Raw genomic sequence first — 18,294 nt, forward strand, 5'->3', positions numbered from 1 at the left:
TATATAAGTAATACTTATAAGGCTTATTATTATAAAGAATTTTTATTAATAGCTAGTAAGCTAATATCTATAAAAGTGCTAATAAATATAGTCTATATACTTTAGGGGTATTGGTAATAATTAGTGAGGATGCTACAGGATTAGTGTTAATTATATCGGATCAGTACTGATCGTGAAGTCTTGGCGCTGATCTGTTTGGACTGGGTAGCATTGATTGGAGGAAAATATGGGGGTACACGTAACGACGTCGCGGGGGTCGTAACAAAGACCCCGGTTCTGTCCAATGAGAAACGGTTTCCTATGAGAATCTCCCCACCACAGAACAGACGGCATTTTCATTCTCGTCTGAGTAAGCCAATATGCCAGAGCCTGTAAAACCTGTAATAATAACTACCTAAATTTTGAGTTATCTACAAACCATTCACCACCACCATGGCCGCATTGCCTGAGAATGTTCTAGGATTTCTTAGCTTATCCAATGAAGTCTTGCTTGCTGTATTTGGACTATGCAGAAACACAGAGCAAAAGCAACACAATGACACTATCTCCAGCCTGAGATTAACATGCTGGAGGTTTTACTTGCTCTGCAGCGATTATGCTATTCGTCGCTGCGCCACTTTAGACTTTATCCGTCCAGAAAGCGTTAAGTTGTTTCGCCAAGTGGTTGACAATCCTCGAATCGCAGAAGGAGTATGCGAAGCCAATGTGCGGTTGCATTTCTACCATCCATGGATTGCGGCCAGTCTTGGCAACTTCATCTCAGCCACTTTGTCTGAATGGGAGCAACGAGCACACATTTTGGATGGGTCAATTGGCATCACCTCAGGCGGAAAAATGACATTTGAGTACCTGATACAACGATTCATCAACGACGTACAGATGCACAAGGATGAGTTTATAGAGCCATCTATATCACGCAATAGAGCAAATCAGACAGGTTGTCCAAAGGGTATCCTTGAACGTGCTTATAATATATACAAAGAAAGGCACGATTCACAGATGCTCTTGCATGGCGACGGCGCCTTTGCATTTGAGATAGCTGAGATCATGACGAGACTGCCAAACATCCGGCATGTCACGCTCCATGATGGCGCTCTTGAAAACAACTATGATCTCGGCCGCAAGTTTGATCCAGTTGACGAACAAGACACCTCGGCCCAAGCCGATATTTTGATTCGAGTTCTTTCTCGACCGATGCTATGGGAGGAAGCACGTTGGATCCAACCGAACGAATTCATCTGGCCTGGGGTTCCGACAAGGTTACTGGTGGATATTCCACTAGCACTGGGCAAAACCGACTCACTGGTTATCGATCAACTCTCTATCCTTGTATCAGCTGCGCCGGATTACATGACAATGCAGCTCAGCAGAGATGACCGGGACAAGTTATCAGAAGCCATCAAACGACTCGACCTTTTCCAGTTTAACTTTTCGCCTCGGTGTCGGAGCGGTTGTGGTCCGTGGACAAAAAATGAAGAAGAGAACGATACTGTTAGGACAGCAAGTGAGATGGAGGCTGTAAATGAATACTTGAGCGCACTCTTTAACGCCGGATGCATCACACACGCTGATATAAATCTTGGCGAGTTTTGGTACAGCTTGGGGTTTAAATCTATGCTCGCTGCTCCGACTTCAGTTGGTATTGGGTTTATGTGGCCTTTGGAGTCTGACTTGCGCTCAATTCATCTCACCGAGATCTCTGTCACCACTATTGAACTCGGAGCATTGGCTAGGGCTCTCGGTATTGGATCAGAGGTTTCGTTGTTTCTTGTTCACATCAGAGAGGGCTCATGGCGAGATGCTCTTCAAAGATTGAGAGAAGGGCTACATAATCCGCAGTCGGTTTACATCAGACATCCATCTGGTGGTGAGATTCATAGTCTCACGGATGATCAAATCAAGTCAGCTTTTAGCTGTCAACACACTGAGGAGGGCACAAAAGCTGAATGCTATGCTATGGGGAGAATCTTAGAAAATCCATTCAATGCGTTTAGATAGATGCCATTTGGCTTTTGAAGATGATGTTGGCCCAGCCATACGTTGAATAATACCTACAGTTGCTTCCCCTTTTATGTAGTAAAACTTATTGATGTCCTTCTTACATAGCTTCAGAGCACGAACTAAGGGGTATCAACGCAGTCAGAAGCCCCCTTATACTACCAGATATACGGTAGCCCTATGGAGTTGTCGCTAACTATCGTGTAACTTAGAGTAATTATCTATATATTCTTTAAGCTTTAAGGGCTTCTATTAGTTTGCGCATACATATGCCACTGACCCGTTCGACATGTCCAGTCTTGCTCAGCCTTACATTAAAGTCTCTCGTAATTCCGATTTTGGACGAAACAAACTCTACTAATGAAGTAGCCAATTGGACAGAGTGGAAGCAGTGTTACTGGCCACTTACATCTAACTCCCACAGTCATCTCAGGAGCCTCGCGATAGACAACGTACTCATTTCTAATTCTTAATGCCAACCAGGTATAAAGAGAATCACCCAAAATGCTCTAGTACCCAGTTGAGTCTTACTGTGTAGAAATAATTAATTATCTACATCAACAATTGTAGTTGGTTTTGCCTTTGAAAGTTTTATACACAATCGTGCTTAACTTCAATCTGTTCACTCATGTTGATCTAAAGCTCTTTCGCATATATAGTAAGTGACTTAATATTAAGACTAGGCCCTTGAAAAGACTAATACTACCTGGTGCAGACATGTCTACCCTTAATACCTTGAAGCAGTTCTTGCTCCTGTGTGAAATGACTTGTGATGCTTGATATGATCTGCTTCTTCGAGTTGCTTTTAGCGACTGGTTGTGCGTGCAGTGAGAATGATAACCCCTAGGTCCTATTCTTCTTCTTTCTTTATTTAACCCCATCCGTTGATGTTGTCACTACCCCCCTCTACCGTCCAGCTACAACAACGCTCTCGGTGCCCTTGAGCTTCTCCTTGTCAAGCAGGTCTAATATAGGGCCAATCGCCTGGAGGAATTATTACCGTAAATTCCAGGCCTGCACAAGGACAGGAAACTCGAGCCTCACGTAAGTTCGTGCCACACAATTGGCTTTCTGAAACGAGAGGCGTCTGCAAACACCCAAGAGCATCTTCAACATGAGCAAAGGCCGAGATCCTCTCCTCTTTCCAGATAGCAGATCAGCCACAGCCCCATTTCTGGTTCTTTCTGTGAGGCTGCTGAACCGAGATTTGTGTTTATAGAGATCATTTAGGACCGAGAAATGGCCAATACAAGAGCAGAGAAAAGGATCTCTGCCAGTGGCATCATAGACCTACAAGACGAAGATCAAGGGGAGCTGACCAAAGATGCCGTCATCCAGGTGACGAGGCATTCATTAGGGGCCTGTCACCTCATGTTCCCCAATCAAGATGATGTTGCCAAGGATGTCGTCGTATGGCATCGATTCGTTCACGCCATGATCAATGTTTTACAGCGATGAACAATAGCGACTCAGCAGTGGAGTTTAACCAGTTGTCTGGGCCTGGGGATGGAGGCAGGATCGTCTTTCACAAGCCACATCCTGTTGACGATATCGATCCAGTTCTCTTAGGAAGCATGGGAAGGAAAATGGAAAGGTGGTTTGGCTGGAGGTGGGAGTTTCTTACTCTGCGTGACGAAACCACCTCAGCTATAATTATCTAGAGATAGAGATCACATGATGAATCACAGATCTTGGTATCACGTAATAGAGAGCAATGCATATCTTGTTTTAAGTGTGTTCTTTCACCCTGCCTTCTACCTTTATGCCGTATCTATGAGATTGTTTTCCAGACGTAAAACCCATCTGCCGAGGTATCACCCTAAAGCCCCATTGCCTTTTCCATTCCTGTCAATAAATCCTGACCAGCGCCCAACGGATTGCTCATCATAGTGAAAGACAAGACCGCCAAGCTTCCCGTCTAATTTGGCGGTCATGTTAGCATCTCATGGAAACAGGCTGTAAGCTTCGTGGTATACTTACTATTCGCAATAGGTTCCGCAATATCCACAGTTGCGACCAGGAATGACCCAAACATCATTTTCAGCCGTAGAACATTTTGGGCATCGAGTGCCAGGCATTTTGGTATCAGCTGGAGGTTGAGAAGTCATTTTGATGATGCTTTCGTCGAGTGTTGGTAAGCTCGTAAATGTGTGATGTAGTAGTAAAGGTTGTTAGTTGTGTGTGAAAGATGGAGATGGAGATGGAGATGATTGATGTGAGTTTGGCGGATCGGGCGAGGTTTATATATTGGAATTGGTCATTGTTCACGATTGACATGCCGGTGTCAGAGCGTTGTTTGAGGCATATGTTCACTTCCTCGTTACCTCTTCCCTTCTTGAATCAGATGGTTTCACCACTTGTTCAGTCAATCAGTGCTTTGGTGTATCACTGTTAACGCATCTACCGAGGAAATGTCTCTGTGAATCAGTTGCAGATGGCCCCAGTTGCGGATTAATCAGGGAGGATGGGCACCTGATCAGCATATCACTGCTATTGTGCATTGCGTGAGATGATGATTTCGTCACAGCTATCACTGTCACGCCTGAGTAAGATTCCCTCTTCCTTATCTCACCACTATTGCGATACTCTTGTGCATATCGGTACATCTCTGTTGGTACCGATTGAAGGACAGAATATAAATGACATAATGACACTGATGAGTTCTTTGGTCTTCCTGGTCGGTGGCGCGGCTAGAGTTTCCGTGGCGGAAGAGATAAAGAAGCACAAGCACAAGCCTGGATAATACGACATGATCTTTGACACAAGTATGAAATCCCAGGCTGAGACAACTGCGTTTGATAGGTTATTTCTAATGGCATCTGTGGGTTTGGAAGGAACGTGGATTCTAATCAGACTATTCAGATCTAGAATGGACAAACGGAGCGCAACAGACATGTTCATTATGAAGGGGAGCCCAATCTTGACAAGACGGAAGAGGATGCTGTCTCCTTTACCCATATCAAGGTTCTCGTGACGCTTGCCGCCCGACTTCTCTCACTCTAGAAATATTTGGTGTCTGTCTTGAGGGTTCTCACTTGTTTTTCATGGTTAGAGTACTCAGGGTGCTTCAAGCTTCTGATGATCAAACTAAACATTCGCAAGCTTACTATTCTCACCGTCTCTATCATTCCTCTGCTTTATAATCTCAAGAGCACAGACACCCTTAACTGCAATAGGAGGATACTGGGAAACAAGCATAGCTAGTGCCAAGTAGATGAAATGGTTATTACATCAGTGAAAGGTTCGTCTGGATTGACTCCTTCGCTTCAAATGGAAGGAGATTCGAACTGTGCTGTAATATCCCTCAGTTGTAACCTGTATTGCGAGCCTGCACAACCACTAGCATTATACCAGGTTCAAGACCTGGAGGGCACCTATCTAAGGCGAGCTTTCGGCAGCAATGACTGGTGGAAAGGATGGCGAAGAGGGAGAGGATGACTGGGTTCACGTGAGTCCAGAGAATAAAACCATCACAGCCTTAAGAGGATGTCGATTTGCCACAATCCAGCCACCCATCTCATGCGTCGCAATTCTTTTCTCAAGATGCTCTATTTAGTCTGAATGAAGCGAATAATCTGCAATGATGTTAATATTACATCAAGTGACTTATCTCCTGCGACTCCGTCTGGGAACTTGGTTTCAGCCGTCGCAACAACTCAGTTTATTTTATCTTGACTGGGATCATCAGCTTAACTTAATACTCTCAACCATTCTTCATCATGAGAAATGATAGTGCCAGCGGTCAGGACCAGTTTCGATGACGCTAGGCGCCAGGAGGTTCGGTTAGACTCTGCATTCTGCGTTGCAACTGTTGATGTGAAGGAGGAATCGACTTATTACTTTTAGCTTCTATACCGCTGGCAAACAAACATGTCATATTACCAGTGAGCTGTTTGCCTGGATGGTGGATTCTCAGCTTCTTAATAGAAACATGTTTTATAGTTAGACGCAACTCCACCAGAGACATATATCGTGCTGGAAATGCCGTCTCCCGATCTTCTCGGGAACTGCTTTCGCAAGACTAGTTCTTCAGCATATGTTCAAACACTCTGCCGTTGTGAACTTCACCGAATAAACCCCAGAAAGTATGCGTCTCCCATTGCGAATGAAGTGAAATATGTGATCCTATGGGTTATATGTGATTTCGCACTGAATCTCCTGCTCTTCATGTTTACCACCGGCTTTCCCATTAGCCTGCTGCATGTTGACAGGCCACGCCGTATCCATGAGGTGATAAGCCTCTCTGTATGGTGAGTGCTGTAATGTCTTATAGAGGCAAGTAATTGGCTTGTTCATTTTGGTCGATGGACGCTCAGGTTCAATGGGAATCTAACTATCTATGGATGCGGGAGAAAATGCTAGACGGTGATTGGTCACAAACAGGAAACGCAATGCGTTTCTGCTAATAATTCTTTTGAGTAGCACTTTACGCGACAGGACGCGTCGCGTTCTATAGTAAACCCCTGTTCTGATCAGCACTACCCTTCCTGTATGTGGAATAATGTACAATCAACTCTACACCCTAGCATTAGAGTGGGTCGATAAAATCAACTCTACCTAAAATTGATTTAGTCATTAGTTACTAGGGGTCACCTGAGTGGCTGTATCAGGCAGCAACGCGGGGCACTGAGGGGTATCCGGAAATCTCACAAAGAGAAAACCGACAGGCAATCAGTCATATATCGCAACTCCGTGCCGAATTTTTCTCTTACCCCTTGGCTCTAGAGCATTTAATTGGCTTTCCAAAACCGTAGTCGACACTTCCGACGGCCGCCATGTCTGCTAACCGTCATTCGCAAGACAGTTGCTCTGCACTCAACCTCCTGGCAGCTCTGAGAACAAATTCCACTGTAAACCGGGTAGGCAAAATCGCCCTTTCACCAGTTGCTGTTATATACGTAGGATGTTGACCATCTATATCTCCTTTTCATCCATTCGTGAAGCTTGAGCCTGACATTGGAATTCATAGTCGAGTGTTTATTCTAGTTCAAGGTCAAGATCAACCTATAGCTATGGACTTTACGGCAATAGGATGTATTTTAAACCTCAAAATTTCGCTACGAGAGAACCTTTATTCGCCAACCTAAACCAAGAGTCCAGCGAGAACCAAGTCGCATTTTCGTACGAGCAACTTCATTGTGGGACTATCTCCTGAATATTTCAAACATTGGCCTGATGGTAACAAATGTTTAGGTTCAAACGTCTCCAATCCACGGAATTTAATGCATCCTTTAATCCCACTTGATGACTCAACTCTATCAGCCAAAAGCACCACCGGAATTTATCTTCCCTTGCCTGAGGGTGATAGCTTCCGATTACTAGAGATCCTTCCGGGGAAAAGTGGCATTGTTCAGTGCAAGCTTCATATCTGCAGTCTGAAAGAAAATAAGATGGCATACGAAGCCCTGTCGTACACCTGGGGTAAAACGGCATACGAAGCCCGATATCAGAAACCAGCTAGAGACCAGAAGATTAGGGTGACAGCGAATGGGAAAAACCACTTATTATCTGTTTCGGAAAACCTGAACATTGCCTTACGAGAATTAAGACGAAGCAATGTCCCCAGATTGATATGGGCCGACGCTGTCTGTATCAATCAGGAAGACGTCAAAGAGCGAAGTCAACAGGTGGTAATGATGGGAGAGATATTTAGCGGCGCCTGGCAGGTCATTATATGGCTTGGTGAGGAGTTTGACCGCTGTTCCTGTGGTAAAACCATACTTGAAGCGGCTCTTTCCTCAGCCTCAGAGGCCTTTTCAGGAATATGCTCAGTCGTCAATGAATGGCTGATCCAGTGTGGCCAGGAGGATCTCAAGGCAACTTACTCTGAAGTTTCGAGAGATGGGCAATCCGTTTTGCATCATGCCAAGATCAGAAATGATGCTACGCCTGACTCGGAATATGAGGCCTGCCGTTTTGAAATGATGCAGCTCTTCAGACGGCGCTGGTTCTCTCGCATTTGGGTCTTACAGGAGGCCGTCCTTGCTAGTCACGCTATCATCCAGTTGGGTTCATACCAGATACCCTGGGAGTGGGTGGGACTAGCCGCAGCTATCACTGTCCACAAACCTGAGCTATCGCTGAATGATTTCGGAGAGATAATTCCTACGGGAGCGATGCACTGTTATTTCATGTATCGACTTTCGATATCACAGCGTTGTTTCCCTCCACTGAAGTTCTCCTTTGCTCATTTGCTTCAAGTCACTCGACTATTTGAAAGCAAAGATCCTAAAGATAAGATTTATGGCCTTCTAGGTATCGCGACAACAGATTCAATAGCCATAAAGATTATTCCGGATTACCGAAAGGAAACTACCATAGAAAAGGTTTATGAAGATGTTGCAAGGTTGATGTTAGAATCAAATTCACCTTTAACGTTTCTATCAGGAGCAGGGACTTTTGGAGACTTTGATCCATCCAGACCATCATGGGTACCAAGCTGGCATAGATATCGCCCTTGGACTATCCTACCAACAAAGAAGCATCCGGGGTTTCGGTGTGCCTTGAGTGCTCTGATGGAAATGGACCGCACTAATCAACCAGGGCAGCTATCGCTTAAGGGTGTTATTCTCGGTCGCATCCACTCCATGCAGGAAGTTCTGGGGCAGGTTGAGCTTTTCGATCAAAATGAGAGAGAACGCCAGATCTTTTTAAGTAGACCAAGATGGAGTGAGGGAGATTGGAAGATATGTGCCTTGACATTGACATGCGGGGGCGAAGGGAGAGCATATCCTGTAGACGACGAGGCCACACATCTTGCCGACATGGCTGCTGCAGTGCTCTCAGGGAAGCTGAACTGGGTAATGAAAGATCTCATCACCCTTGAAAGTGTTATCGAGTCTAAGCCTGGCGATGTTACACAACTGGAGTATCTCAACGAAATTGCCAAAGACGGAGACTGGCGTCGATATATAAGCGCTATAACCCCTTTTCACAATTTCTATAGGGTGTTTGTGACAGAGGCGAATCACTTTGGACTTGGGCCTATGGATATGAAGATTGGAGATCAGCTGTGTGTGCTGTTTGGCGCTGAGGTTCCTTTCTTATTGAGACCAAAAGGAGACGGATATTTGATTGTTGGGGAGTGTTATGTATACGAGGTGATGCATGGTGAGGTTCTTGAGAAGATTTCCTCTTGTCCAGACGGTCCGTTGAAGGCTTCTTGGATCAAGCTTATATAGTGCTTCTTGTGCATGGAGATCGAGAGGTAGCTGAAATACTGCATTGTTTTGCCTGATGTAGGTTGACTCTTTTTATTCAAGTATGGTACCAGCCCTCCAAATGGTAGCCCTCGTCGTCTTATTCCGTTCCCCCCATTTAATCCTCACCCTGGCCCTCCACCCATGCTTCGGCTGACTTACTCGACCGCTTCTTCGTAGGACATTCAATGTCCTCCTCGTGCTGCCTAACGTTCATATCCCCGCTGAACTTACCCAGTATTCTTCTCCATAGCCTGATCAGCGACGGCGGCCTTTGCACCTCTGTCCTCCTGTGCATATTCACAAGGCTCCTGCGAAGAACTAGGGGCGGTATCAGAGCCAATCCATGTGAAGTTGTCAAGGTTTGTTGTTTTCTCGACCTGTGCCCCTTCTGTCTCGTCTATAGAATCTATCTATGTATTTATGCTTTCCTGGCCGTTTCTGGGTTCTCATGTATCAGTTACCTGTTGCTTCCTTTCCTTGTCCTTCTACCGTCTTTCTCTTTCCCGCTCCCGCTCTCCGTGCCCCTGAAACTGCCGGTCATTCTTCTTTGTCAGTTTCTTCTATGACTTGCCTGCTGTGGTAACTATGTCTACGACAGTGGGATCTAGATAAATGACCTAAGAGCCATCGTTGCATGTAGTTATTATCCGCATCTATGCATTAGAATAGCGGGGACCTCGATAACATAGTTTCCATTCTTGTCTACATGGAAACTGAAGAAGCTTTCTCCCGAAACAGTTGTCCAAAGGATCTGCAGGTCGAGGCTATCGGCCATATCGATAGCCTAGATAGAATCACGATATATCATGGATTCTTCCAAGTTGAAACCTGAACCTCTTAAAGAAGCGTGGTGGGGGAATAGATGTCGGCTGTAGATGTGTGTTATTGGCAGGCTCGTATACGACCCAGCCAAATGTTTGGCTGGGTTGTCCTGTAGCAGTATTTAGTGTTCCTTCCAGACTTAAAATCAAAGAGTGCCAACCAGGTCATCCACTTCGTCACTAAACTTAGCGCCTTTCTCCAAAATGGGCATGAGGTCGCTAAGAAGCCTTACAGAGAGCCTTGCAAATAACCTTACCTGAAACCTGAGACAAGCTTGAAGCTGACTACTGGCCAGCTGTAATTACTTTATCGTAAAGCACCACAATAGATCTCCATATATTAAATATAAAAACAGGTCACCGTGGCATCCGCTGCGATGGCTATTGCCTTGTTAATTCTGGAGATATTACCAGCTAGAATCAGACGGGAAAGTATCACTGTATCGTTTGTATGGACTGTGACTGGTGTGAGACGTGTTGTTTGTAATTCTTAGCTCATAAGCGAGCTCTCCCACTCAAAATTCGGCAAAGATGCAAAGATAAAGAGAGTTTCATCTAGGCCGTTAATACGGATTTGCTGCGAATAATTGTTATTAATTGAGTAGGGCTAAGATTATCGTTAAGATTCCCGGTAGCCCGACCGATAATAGAGCCGAGTCTGACCAACTCGGCATTCCCGCTCCTGCAGTCAAAGTGGCTATCGATGGTGATGCCGTTGCGGATGGGGTAAAGGCATTAGAGCTTGTGTTTTTTCTTTGAAGCTCTGTAGGTAACTGCTCACATCTTGTTAGTGATCGGTTTCAGTAAAGAAGTGGAAAAACGTACGACGGATGAGCCTGTTTCAGTCCTAGTTACCGTTATTCCTGCACTATCTGTTGTGATAACAGTGCGACAAGGGACAGTGGTCCTGCTGGTACCTGATGTGAGGATCACTCCGGTTATAGTGAAGTTGTTGCCAACCGAGTCAGAGGTTGTGATCAGTGTGGTAGCCAGAGGACCAGAGTTAGAGGTCGTGATTGATGTGGTGTCTGGAGAACCCATGATAGTAAATGGAGCTGATTGAGCAGTGGCGCCGGTTGAATCTCTATTATGAAGTGTTAAACAGTATATCCTTGACTAAATGCAATCAAGTAACGGTCTGTCTACCTTAAAGTAAAAGATAGTGAAATTCCCGGGGCAAAATTAACAGTCCAGATAAGCGAATTGCCTGTTACCTGCCCGAAATCTTGGAGAGCAGCTGCTGAAGGTTGATTTCCTGGCAAGATAGAAAGAAAGTAGGGTGGGGTGCCGCCTATCCAAGTCACCAAGAGTGGTTCTCCGAACTACGGACTGGGGTATTAGCAGAATGTATTGAAACCATGGAACGGAAAGAAAAAAAAAGAAGGCGATGTACCACAGCGTTCGATGGTGTATTAATCGTTAGAGTCCCCTGGGCAGAAATAGTCCTGAAGAAGCTAATAAAATATACTGCTTTAAGGAGATACATTTTTAGTAATCTCAAGTGCTGTCAAGTAGATAGAAAGAAAAAGAGGGGAAAAGCACAAGGACCTACCTAGGAGTGTATGTCTCTATATGGATTACTAGGTCTACTTAAGGCAAAGAGTTTAGGTCACTTAAACTCTGCAGGTAATATCACTGCTTATTAGTACCGCCACATAAGCAGCCACAAAATATACTTTAAGCAACACACCAGTAATTGCATGTTTAAATTAGAAGATTACTGCTCCTAACAGTTTGTAAAGTTGACCGATTAGAGTAGCTTGGTATTTATTGCCCCGCTACTCTAGAGCATACAGAACACCTTAGGCGAAAAGTAATCCTAATAATAAATCGTCCTAGCCACACTTCTTATTATTTCTCAGCTTAAGTATCTTACGTCAGCCGCGGCGTATTCCTTTAGGTAGGGTGTTTAATGTTGCGCAGTAACGGTGTATAGCACATCTGTCAGATTGGCATCATTGTGCAGAATAGGAAGGAGTTTGCTCGTTATAGCAATATGCGTGGCTTATGACTTATGGCAGAAACACACACAAGAGACTTAATTGCAATGAACTCAAACCTGATACGTCAATGTCATCGTCATATCCTACGCAATTTAGAAATCTGGAATATACTGTGGCTGTGTTGAACCCCGGTCTAAGATGTGGAAATGGTGGTCAGCTGTGCAGCTGTGGCGGATAGGAGTAGCTCCAAGGCTTAAACCTAAAATGATAGCTTGCAGAATTAAGCTGATCTCTGCCTTGTTATTCCTACTCACTATATTCTATTTTCCTCCCTTATTTGTTATCAAGAGATTGACAACTCTATTGCTTGCAGCAGTTCAAGTGTGCTTGTTGTCGGTTATTACCACCAAGGCGAATAGTGGTTGTAAACTGGAACAGAGGTAACTGCCACCCTTGATCGGGATGCTGCGTTTGTATTACCAACTGACAGGGCGAGGGGGAACGAGAACTGGTGACAGGGGGTTGAAGCGTCTGTGACTGGGTACACTTATATATCAAAGCATTGGCGTTGACGTTCTTTGCCGCGAAAACCCGGAAGAGTATCCTTCGTTTGATGATGGTGTTACTCCAGGGTATTAAGTTCTTCCGGCCAACGTTAACGCGCCTGATTGATTAACGGCCTAGTCCTACATACCAAAATCAATTCTAGTAGAATGGATTTCTTTTGCCCCACATTACGGAGGTCGGGTGGGGAAGTACTCTCGCGTTATACGTCCGTTATAAGTTCGGGAAGGTCTTTTCATGAAGCATTTTAGAAACAACATTGTCCTCGGTTATACCTCAAAGTCTTTCACTTGATTACTCAGAAATATCACTATACCGCGGGCGAACGCACGTGGTTTTTTCACGCTCCGTCATCATGACTTGCTCCGATGCAGCATGTTACATTCGAGTTGGGAGTAACATGGTTTAACCTGGCATCATGGACACGATGTGTACCTGTATCTCGGCAATAATGTGCCGAATAATTGGTGAGTTCGGTGCTCTCGAAGCCATAGCTCTCACAGCCATGATACCGATGAGTTAGGGAGATTTGGATCACCGGGAATCAGTATTGCCGGCTCTTACCATGTGGCGCACACCCGAAGTCGGCATGACTTCATAATTAGCGCTTGTTCAAGCGACTATTGGCTGCAACGTTTCTAGGACGCTCTACCCCAGGCGCAGAGGGCTTTAGCATTGCACGGAAAGAGCGGACTAGTATCTATTTTTGAATATCCATATTGGCTGGTGTTATCAATGACCTGGTAGTACTAATTGCTAGTGGCCGCGATTAGTTTGGTAAGTAGGGACAGGGTTAAGATAATTGTAAATGTCAGTGAAATTTCAGTCCAGGTCAACACCACAGTTAAAAGTCCACAATAAATCCGCCATTATGAAAAGTCATATATATACTGGATAAAGCAAGAGCTCAAGATCTGTTAAACATACTTTCATATATTCCAGGCATTTTAGATCCGACTTGCGCATTTATTTTCGCTTTCTTTCCCTTCCTAATCAAGCCTGTAGACTAGAAATACGCCGCATTTCCACTTCTGCACTAATTAAAATCTCCATATTCTTACGCCAAATTTCTCCCCTAGAAATGCGCCGCATTTCCGTCTAGACCTGTAAACCAGAACACGAAACGCGCCGCGTTTCCTCCACGAGGGCCCGTGCCAATCTTGTAGAAGACCGCGCTCTTAGACATCGCAGCAGGCAGCAGCGCTTATTATATGTCAATTAAATCAACTTTAAGCTCAAGATTAATTTAATTAATTTAATTAATATTCTATATTAATTCTACTAGTAGAGACCCCTATGCGAAGTTATCCCCCTATATATACTAAAAGTCAGCTACCTGCCTAGCTATCTAACTTTACTCTGCCCTACCTGTTAAACCGTTTATTAATTAAGCTATCTAACTAGGGCCTTTCTAATATAGCCTAGCTAGTCTCTAAAAGAGGGGTAAAATATTATAAAACTCTTTTATTTTAAGAAAAGTAGCTCTTTTAACTAAAATAGCTTATTAATTAATATCTAATAGTTTAATATATCTCCTTAAAGTAATAATATTTTATTACTTTAATATTATTATTAAATTTTTTTTTTTTAAAAAAAAGTATTTTTATTTAAGATTTTATAACTTTAATTAATTTATATTTTATTAAATTAATTATTTATAAAGTATTATTTTAATTATAAGTTTTTTTTAATTAAATTTTTACTTTAAGGTTTTATATTATATTAATAATTTAATTATATAATAATATAACTTATTATTAAATACATATTTTATAAAATTTAACTTTTTTTTAATTTAAAATTCTTTTTTTCTTTTAAAAACATATTATAATAATTATTTAATATCTAATATTTTATTTTATATAATAACTTTTTTTATTAAGTTTATTTTTAAAATTTAAGCTTTTTTATTAACTTTTAAGTAATATCTTTTAATTTATATTTAGCTTTTTTATTTTTATATTTTTATTTATTATATTTAATTATAACTTCTTTAAGATATTAAAACCTTTATTTAAGTTTTCTTTAAGTAGCTCTTTTTCTTATTACTTTATATAAGTTATTTTATAACTTAAATATATATTATATTTTTATTAATTTAATTATTAATATTATTATAATAAAGCTTATAATTAAAAGGCTTTTTATATTACTTATAAAATATAATAGACTTAAGTTATTATTATTATTATTAATATATATATTATTACTTCCTTTTAAGTTTTACTTTATTAATAAAGATAATATTACTATTAAGAAAGTTTTACCTTATTATATTTACTTAAATACTAGTATTTTTAATAAAAGTAATAATAAATATTAAAAACATTTTAATATATATTATTATAAGTAATATATTACTAAGGGTATTTATAAGAAAATATAAATACTTTAAATTCTTATTTTATAATTTATTTTATTAATTTAGCTTTTATTTTATATTCTTATTACTGCCTTTTTTTATACCTTTTATTTTTTTTTACTTTTATATAGCTTATCTTAATATAATAAAAGATTTTAATAAAATAAGTAATACTTTTTATAGTTTTAAGCCTTTATTAATTATTTTACTTTTTAATAAAATAATTAGAAAAAGAAAAAAAAGTATTATATTATAATAAAGATTCTATTAGAAAGTATAGTATTATAAACCTTTCTTAAAGAGGTAATCCTTTATAATAAGATAGGTTTTAAATAGGTAAACTAATTTATATTAAGTTTTATATTTACAGAGTTATAAGGCATTATATTAAGCAGTTATAAAGTATTATATCTCTTAATAGTAAATAGAGCAGGTTAGGTATATTTAGGTAAAGAAGTTTTATTAATAGCTAGTAAGCTAAGTTCTATCTACTACTAAATAAATATATATATATACTATAGTAACTTATAGTTTTATAAGTTAGGCTTATAGTAAGTTATAAGTTAATATTATAAGCTATATTATAAGGCTTATTAGTATTATAAGGCTTTATTTATAAGTTATTATATAATTAGCAGGATTGTTAGTAGGTTATATATAATATAAGCGCTTCCCCTTATTAGGTTATAATATCCTTATATAGCTAAGTAAAAGTATATTTTTTTATTTTTTAAATTATTATAAAGGTATTTAGCTAAATAAATGTTTTTTTAAAATAATATTTTTTATTTTTATATTTTACTTTATAAATATTATAATTTAAATTTATTATATTTTAAGTATTTTATTATAAAGTATTTTTAAAGAATATATTATAATAAACTATTTAATATTATAAAACTTATAATAATAATATAAACCTTAAATAGCTTTATAAAATTTAAAATAATGTTATAAAATCTAAAATAATATTATAAAACTTAAATAAGTATTATAAAACTTAAAATTAATTTTTAAATTTAAATTTATAATTCTTTAAGGATTTTATTAATTATTTTCTTAATAACTTATTTATTTTAATATTTATTTATATAATACTTAATATTAACTAATTTAAAGTACTTATAGCTATTTTTTTATTTTTTAGCTTATAATGCCTTTATAAGCCTATTTAGTATAAGCTCTATACTTTTTATATAAGTAAGAAAAACTACTTTTTTTTATAAGTATTTATATAGCTAATAGGTATATATATTTATATATTTTAATTTAATCTTTAGCTTTTGAAGAGGATTTTTAAGTAAATTAAATATTTATTAATTATTATATAGGAATTATAAATTTATATTTAATAACTTAATTTATAAGCCTTTAAATGGCCTTTATTAAAATACGCCCTCTTTTAATATTTATAAAGATATAAGTAACTTACCTTTATTATTAAGGTTATTATAATATCTTACTTATTTATATATTATTTAATTAGGCTTTTAAATAGCTATATTATATAACTTTAAAAGCTCTTTTAATTAATAGAATTTTTTATAAATAATATATTATTATAAACTTTAAAACCTTTTTTAATATTAAATTATAACTTATAAAGTTAAATTATATATAAGTAATTAAAAACTTAATTTATAATAAAAATATACTTTTTATTTAAATTAATTATAAATCTTATTAATATAAAGATTATAAATATAATATCTAGTCTTATAAGTATAATAATAATTAGGGTTTTTAAATAAATAAACTAGTTTATATTAGGTTTATATTAATAAATTAAATAAGGCATAATACTAAGTAATATAAAGTATTATATCTCTTAATAATTAATAATATAAGTTAGGCTTATTATAATAAAGAAGTCTTATTAATAGCTAGTAAGCTAAGTTTTATAAAAGTATTAATAAGTATAATCTTATATATTAAATATATCTTTTAATAATTAATAAGGTTATTAAGGGATTAATAGTAATTTAAGTAAATTAGTATTTATTATAATAAATTAGCTTTAATTATAAAGTCTTAATACTAATTATTTTTAATAAGGGATATAGTAATTAGTAAAAAATATAAGGTATATATAATAAAACTGCTAGGGTTATAATAATTAGCATCTAGCAGTTTAACACTACTTAACCTAGTTCTTAAGGTATTAAATATATTTTAATATATTTAAGCTTATTAAAAGCCTATAAGATATAAATCTTAGTTTTATTATACTAAATTACCTCTTAAAAATTACTTAGTATTATTAAAATAATAAAACTATTTAAAATAAAGCTACTTAATAAATAACGCTTTATAATCCTTTTATTATTAAATAGTATTTTATATATCTTATATATAATAGTTATAGTTTTTAAACAGGTAAACTGGATTATATTAGGTTTATATTTATAAATAATATAAGATATAATATTAAGTAATATAAAGTAGTATATCTCTTAATAATTAAGTAATATATATAAGGCTTATTAATATACAGATACTTCATTAATAGCTAATAAGCTAGAATTTATAAAAGTATTAATAAATATAGCCTATATATTAAAAGGAATTTTCAAACATAATAAGAAATAAAGATAATTTAAAAGTAGAACTTATAGAGATTTAAGGAATAAGGTAGCTAAGATAACAGATTCTTCCATATTCTAACAATTAGTCATATGTGGAAATAGCTGATGGACATTGGCGACGTAGTTAAGATGCGTGAGTTTGACGCCTTTTAGGAGACCGGTTGTTCCTGAGGACAAATGGATACTGGCTATCCGGTCTTCTGTATTGGCGTAGTGCGGCGCAGGTAAAATCTTGTCTTGGAATATATCATGGTAGAGATCGTTGTAGGAAGGATATGAGTCTGTGGTCAATGCGACTATGATCAGGGGCTTTTAAAGCTTGGGATTCTATTATCTTGCTAACTCAATGAATGCTAAATATACAGCTATTAAACATTGTGTCACTCGAGCCGTATTGGCAAAAGCCTTCTGGATGCCTTCCAATTCATCCGAGGTCAGGGGAATAATGGTACCATGACGAGGAGACTCAGGGTAATTGTAACCTTTGCGCAGTGTCCGTTGCCCACTAGCCAGATCAGTTGATTCTAGTGGAACATAGCCATTGCCACCGAATTCGTGAGCCAGAAGGATATATCTAGGACCGTTGACGTCCTGGCAGTTGGTCTTGAAAATCGAAGGGCCCTCCACCTCTTGCGTTCCCGCGTTCTTCCCAATGCAACTGGCTATCATGTGCCAGTTATTTAACCCCGCAGTTAACGAAGCACTGCTTTCCTGCACGATATCCGCACAACCATTGACAGTAGCCTTTGCGAACCGATAATAGATTCCATCCTCCTTGATACCGGTGGAGTCAATCCGGCAATTAGGTGGGTCATCTTG

At 38.6% G+C, this 18,294-nt stretch overlaps 3 protein-coding genes across 3 annotated transcripts; 2 read left to right on the forward strand and 1 right to left on the reverse strand.

The window, feature by feature from the left end:
- Positions 1-834: 834 nt before the first annotated feature.
- Positions 835-1,998, forward strand: BKA55DRAFT_528171 (uncharacterized protein; the record flags this gene model as incomplete). Its single annotated transcript, XM_046188978.1, has 1 exon — positions 835-1,998. One exon carries the CDS (start codon positions 835-837, stop codon positions 1,996-1,998), a length of 1,164 nt encoding a protein of 387 aa, XP_046042052.1.
- Positions 1,999-6,645: 4,647 nt separating this feature from the next.
- BKA55DRAFT_584933 (heterokaryon incompatibility protein-domain-containing protein) lies at positions 6,646-9,293 on the forward strand. The gene is made up of 2 exons (XM_046194397.1): positions 6,646-7,136; positions 7,192-9,293. The coding sequence occupies exons 1-2, from the start codon at positions 7,031-7,033 to the stop codon at positions 9,177-9,179; spliced, it is 2,094 nt and encodes a 697-aa protein (XP_046042053.1). The 5' UTR covers positions 6,646-7,030; the 3' UTR covers positions 9,180-9,293.
- Positions 9,294-10,796: 1,503 nt separating this feature from the next.
- Positions 10,797-11,820, reverse strand: BKA55DRAFT_216884 (uncharacterized protein; the record flags this gene model as incomplete). The annotated part of the gene is made up of 3 exons (XM_046185203.1): positions 11,418-11,820; positions 11,168-11,343; positions 10,797-11,105 (listed from the first exon to the last, which is right to left on the reverse strand). The coding sequence occupies exons 1-3, from the start codon at positions 11,505-11,507 to the stop codon at positions 10,799-10,801; spliced, it is 573 nt and encodes a 190-aa protein (XP_046042054.1). The 5' UTR covers positions 11,508-11,820.
- Between the last annotated feature and the right edge of the window lie 6,474 nt (positions 11,821-18,294).

Source organism: Fusarium redolens, assembly GCF_020744475.1.
Source record: "Fusarium redolens strain MPI-CAGE-AT-0023 chromosome Unknown BKA55scaffold_28, whole genome shotgun sequence".
Lineage (NCBI taxonomy): Eukaryota > Fungi > Ascomycota > Sordariomycetes > Hypocreales > Nectriaceae > Fusarium > Fusarium redolens.

What these genes read in the sequence shown, in the direction of transcription:
- BKA55DRAFT_584933 (XM_046194397.1), top strand. Translation starts at nt 7,031, where the DNA reads ATGTATTTTAAACCTCAAAATTTCGCTACGAGAGAACCTTTATTCGCC. An exon ending in TTCGTACGAGCAACTTCATT is followed by an intron (nt 7,137 to 7,191) that starts GTGGGACTATCT and finishes ACAAATGTTTAG; the next exon opens with GTTCAAACGTCTCCAATCCA.